General features: G+C 38.8%; 1 protein-coding gene across 1 annotated transcript in view; it reads left to right on the forward strand.

The window, feature by feature from the left end:
- PDGFC (platelet derived growth factor C) overlaps positions 1–5496 on the forward strand; it is a 159382-nt gene extending 153886 nt beyond the window's left edge. Inside the window, exon 6 of the mRNA XM_084768742.1 lies at positions 3885–5496. Coding sequence (XP_084624868.1) covers positions 3885–4001 — 117 coding nt within the window. The 3' untranslated portion in view covers positions 4002–5496. The remainder of the gene's footprint in view (positions 1–3884) is intronic.
- Positions 5497–6000: the final 504 nt, after the last annotated feature.

Genomic DNA, 6000 nt, shown 5'->3' on the forward strand with positions numbered 1-6000 from the left:
ACAGCCACCTGTATGTATAGCTCCAGGGGGGTTGGATATATCTGGCTCCTAAGGGTATCTTCCATCTTAGACTCTCTCTCTCTCTCTCTCTCTCTCTCTCTCTCTTTCTTTTTCTCTGACAGACAGACAGACAGACACACAAAATACATATGTTTAAAAATTGAAAATTATCTGCAATATTTTTTCTCTGTTTCCAAAGGAAAACTTTCCTGAGAAAAGTCAGGAACTTTATAAGCCCACAAACTTGCACATTAACTCTTTCTTGAAAGATGTTTTAGTGCTTCATTAGTTACAATATATCCAACCAAGTAATTCTTTAGATATGATAGGGCATTCTATACCATGCAGGCCTGCATTGTCTGCATGTTTGTAAATATGACATGTGTGTCCCATGCCCCAGAGGCCAGACAAGGACGTCAGATTTTCTGGAACTGGAATTAAGGACAGTTCCCAGCCTCCATGTCAGTGCTAGGGAGCAAACCCAGCTCCTCTACAAGAGAAATCAACTCATACCCACCGAGCCAGCTCGACTTTACCTCATGTAGAGGACTTTAAAAGTGACTATGGGAGAGAGAAGTTTTACCGTTCTAAGGTCACTGTTTATGGATCATCAAGTTGGATCAGGATTTGAGGGACACTGTCACCAAGACTGAAAACCTGAGTTCCGTTCACCCAACAGAAGGAGAGAACTGACTCATGCCAGTTGTCCTCTGGCCTTTATGTGCATGGTGACACACACACACACACACACACACACACACACACACACACACACACACACACCCCACAAATGAAATGAAATAAAAATGAATATAAATAAATAAAAATAAATAAAATGAAATGAATAAATAAAAATAAATAAAAATGAAATAAAAATCATTGTATATGCTTCTTTGCTCCTACCAAGTTGAAAGGTAAAGAAATTAAAAGTCACATTGCAGCATGGCATTTAAAAGTACAAATTTTAGTTCCAGGTATGCTGGGCTTGCTGCTAACATTTCTTAGTTGTGTGATTTTGAGCAAGTTGCTTAGTTTTCTTAACCTCGCTTCCCTTATCTGTTGGTTGCCAACCCACATACCCACGCACTTCATACTGGAGAGTCAGTACGTTAATCTTTACAAAACTCTTGGAATGAAATCAAACACACTTCAAGGTATTCCTATATTTTAGCCATCTTCTTATTTATTTATTTATTTATTTATTTATTATGTTTACAGTGTTCTGCCTGCATGTCTGCTTGCAGGTCAGAACAGGGCACCAGATCTCGTTATAGATGGTTGTGAGCCACCGTGTGGTTGCTGGGAATTGAACTCAGGACCTTTGGAAGAGCAAGCAGTGGTGGATTATCAGTGAATGAGTGAACTTAGACTGAGGAGAGGCAGATATCTCATGACTAAAGAGTACATATGATACTATGCTAGCTGGAATGTGTTTGTTGCTTTTTCTACTTTCATAATTGAACCAGTTATTTCTCTTTATTCATAACTTTATAAATTTAATTACTTGTTTTACATCATGGTGACAGGAGAAAATGGAGGAGAGAAAGAAAGAGAGAATTAAAATATGTGACCTATTGTCCCCATCTTCCCAAGCTAGGGTACTTAAAGTTTCAGTCACTTCCTAAAATACTCTATCCACTGCAAAGTGTCCAATACATAAGGCTGGAAATGACATTTTATACTAAACCATAGCAGGAGTGAACCCAGGGTTTTGGGCATTCTCAATGAACATTGTATCCTACAACTGAGCCCCATCCCAAGCATTCCTTCAGATGCTTCTTTACTGGATATGTCTGTCCTTCCTTCCTTCCTTCCTTCCTTCCTTCCTTCCTTCCTTCCTTCCCTCCCTCCCTCCCTCCCTCCTTTCTTTCTTTCTTTCTTTCATTCATTCTTTCTTTTTTTCTTTCTTTCTTTCTCTGGTGTCCTAACTGACATTCTAATGTCAAAATATTTCCCTTCAGTATTATCTGGGATCTTCTGACAAACTGTCATTTCTAGTTGCATCTTCTAAAAGTTAAAACCTTCATATGGAAATTAAAAAGAACAACAAAACAGTAACATTCCCCTCCCTCCCAGGCTAGAACATCCTGTCCTGTTCTTTAAAATGACTGGAGCGAGAGCCTTCTTCTCCTACAGAAGATGTGTCTTAGGAGGTAGAGGTGCAACCTGGGCCACTGTCCAGCCTGGAGAGTAATTTTTCCTCTTATACTGTGTGTCTTTCCTGCTGAAGGGAGAAACACATGAAAGTGGAGGTGGGGATTGACAACACTGCTTCTATTGATGCTATGATTTACGTTAAAAATCCGTATTCCAGAAAAGAAAAAAGAAATGGGAAGCAAGTGTATGATTAAGCATAACATCATTGTCATTTTATAATTCGTGACATCCCAGCTAATTTAAAACTGTCATTAGTGACATAAAAAACAAACATCCAGTTATCTAATCAGTCAATATTACATTAAAGAAATACAAACTTACTGACTTTTGGTCCAGAATTATGAAATGTAGTGGACTGAAAATGATGCTTTCCAAGGTCCTTTAAATAAATTGATCAATGCTATTGAGGCTTCACTAAATTATTTTTTATAGTATTACTCTACTTTCAATAACTCATCTTTTGGGCTAGGTACAAATAACAACTATTTCCTTGTGTGTCTAAATCTATTCATTCACGTGTGAGGAAAAGTAGTAACTGTAGATTACCTCATAGGATTATTGTGAGTTCAAGTATGTAAACACGCTATTATTGTGCCTGGAACCCAGTAAGTATTCAAAAAATGTGAGCTAATTAAGCGCCGCTAGGATCACGTGCTCCAAAAGTTATGAGTGCATTCCCCAGGTTTCTTTTGTAAGTCTTCAGACAAATAGTCATAAGATATGACTTGGGTTTCTGTGGATTAATGACAATTTACAGGACTAGGACATTTTCATAGTCACCTCATGGGCATCTCTTTGCTGTACATGGAAAGCAAAGACATTGAACACTTCCATGTTGTTATGTTGTTCATAATCCAAATAGCAGAATTCCTAGAATTTATGGGTTTTTTTTTTTATAAGAAACGTTGAGTGTCCAATACTCCAGGTTGTCCTAATAGGATATACAACTAGATTGTTTTGTCATAGTATTATAAAGGGACATTGTTAATTTTGGTTCCTTTATTTTTTTGTTTCAAACCTGAACAATCGAAACGGAACACATTCATTTACTAGAGGCATCCCCGGTACTGCTGAGCCACCATAGCATTGCTCAGATCTCACTGTGGAAGCTGAGCTGTGGTTGTGGCTAGTGCCTATGAAGCACAGCTAATCCATCTCATCAAGTTTATAGAGGGCTTGAAGTGTTGCCAGGAAACTTAATGAGCGGCAAAATTGAGCAAGCTCAGCTGTGGAACCATCACGTTTCCTTCCACATTGTACCCGTGGCTGAGTGTGCTGCATCAAGTGTAAATATTTGCACAGTGTGTGAATAAATGTGTGAAGAGAAGAAGAAGGTAAAACAACAGAAAAACAAATTGGGCCGTGAGTGGTTTCAAAAGACATGAGGTGAAGTTGTCTCTTGTGTGATTACATGTAGAAAGTAATAAACACACGGTGAGTCTTTCCATTTTAAAGCTGTTCTAGATGCTGGGGGCAGCATGTTTTGCAGCTTCTGGGATTAACATGCCCTTTCTTTCATGGAATAAGAGTAAATGACTTGAGGGCTAGAATGGAGCAATGTGTATACAACTTTATGTTGTACAAAAATGTGTAGGTCTTTCTTAGGTACCACGGTTGTTTGTTTGTTTGTACGGTTGTTGCCTCTTCTTGGACGTGTGACTTATCCATGAAGCAAAGCTCAATAAGTAAACACTGATTTTTAATGGTGTATACTTATTCCTTTATAGGTCCTTCAGTTGCGACCAAAAACTGGAGTTAGGGGATTGCATAAGTCGCTCACTGATGTGGCCCTGGAACACCATGAGGAGTGTGACTGTGTATGTAAAGGAAATGCGGGAGGGTAACTGTATCCTCCGCAAGAGCACACATCTGCACTGGCCTTCTGCATCCCCTCTTAGCACCCCCATCCCTCATCAGCGCTGGCCAATGGGCTCCTGGATGCTGCCACTGGCTGTGCTAAAAATCTTACTCATTGTCCCCATCCAAAAAAAAAATATCAGTTGTTTTCTTCATCAGCCTTGTATGTGCAAGACGTAAAGTGTATTTTGAAAGAAGAGGCACCAGGGTGGAGCCTGCCCCACAGTACTGCCACTTAAAGGAAGCACAAACGATAAAAGAGGTCTTCAACCCCAGAAACAAATGAAATATCTGTAGATCTCTAGCAAGCTCCAGAGTGGCAGCATTTCTTTTCCACAGACAACATGCTATAGCTTCATTGTCTTGATATGGACAAGTGACATCAGCACAAGAAAATGGTGAGAAACTCGCCCTTGACTGTGAACAATAACAGAAGAATTTGGAGTTTCCCTTCCATATGTTTGCATATACAAATCTGAATGGTCTGTGTTCTACAAACCAAGCTTTTAGAGAGCAGCTCCCTTGCGATGAATTAAATGTCCCACGGGGATAGGAGAGACTGAAGTTTCCGTGCTTGGCAACTTCTCTGCCATTTGGAAGAAGAGAAGAGAAGAACAGTCGTGGTTTGGAGAAAGCACACCAGCACAGAGGAGTGGCCTTCTCGTCCCTTCCCTCTGCGGTGGTTGATATGTTTCATTGTGTACATTTTTATATTCTACTTTTGACACTATAATTGTTGGCTTTTCTAATCTTGTTAAATATTTCTATTTTTACCAAAGGTATTTAATATTCTTTTTTATGACAACCTAGATCAATTATTTTTTAGCTTGATAAATTTTTTTTCTAAACAGAATTGTTATAGCCTGAGGAACAAAGATGATATAAAAATCTTGTTGCTCTGAGAAAAACACATGTATTTCTTTCTTGTATGGTGCTAGAGCTTAGAGTCATCTATATTTGAGAAGATGGAATGGGGAAGTGTACAGAGTTGGTAGGTCGCAGGGACATTTTGATAACAACTGAATTATCCTCAATTCCTTCTTCCATTCTTGGAGATACAAATAAAACAGAGCATGTGTATACATTCACATGGCGTCATTGCTAATCTAATCCTTTCTATGGGAAATAGGAGCATAGTTCAGAGAAACACATAGGCACCTTCCTGAAACAGAGCAACCCCTTCAGGACACAGTATTTTAGGTTATGCTGCGCTGTGTGGACACATCCTATTTATTGCGATGCTAAGGTTTTATTACCTTTAAACTCTACTCCATACACTTGTATAAATACATGGATATTTTTATGTACAGAAGTATATCATTTAAGGAGTTTACTTATTGTACTCTTTGGCCATTGAAAAGAAAATCAGCATAATACATTGCTTGTAAAATGCTTAATGCTTTGCCTACGTGATGTGGTAACTATTTGAATTAAAATGTATTGAATCATCAAATAAAAGAATGTGGCTATTTTGGGAACAAGTGCAAGTGTCTGTGTGTGTGTCTGTGTGTGTCTGTGTATGTATGTATGTATGTATGTATGTATGTATGTATGTATGTGTGTGTGTCCATGTGAGTGAACACAACTGTCTCTTTGATTCCAAGGAAATGAAGATCATAATGTCCTAAGTTACTAGCATTTGTGTTGTACCAAAAAAAAATCTGCCAGTTCAGAATACATGGAAGAGAAAGCGTTGCAGCGGAGCCTCTCCTGCCTTCTTCTTTCTAATGTCTTTTTACAATGATATAATGATACTCCTTTTTTTCAGTTGCATTAGTAGTAACTTCAGGATCTGGAAGTTGCATGTGCTTTGTGAAATGCTTAGCAGTATGTTACAGGAAGAGCTGAGGCTAGGCGCAGATTTCCTAAGTTTCTATTCCTGTCTTTCTTTTCCATGGCAACAGTGACTGGAGTGTGAGTAGCCGGTCTATGGATTATCCAAGGCATTTTAAAGTACAGCCCTCCCATTCCAGACACAGATCTCTT

Source organism: Acomys minous, assembly GCF_964271855.1.
Source record: "Acomys minous genome assembly, chromosome: 19".
Taxonomy (NCBI): domain Eukaryota; kingdom Metazoa; phylum Chordata; class Mammalia; order Rodentia; family Muridae; genus Acomys; species Acomys minous.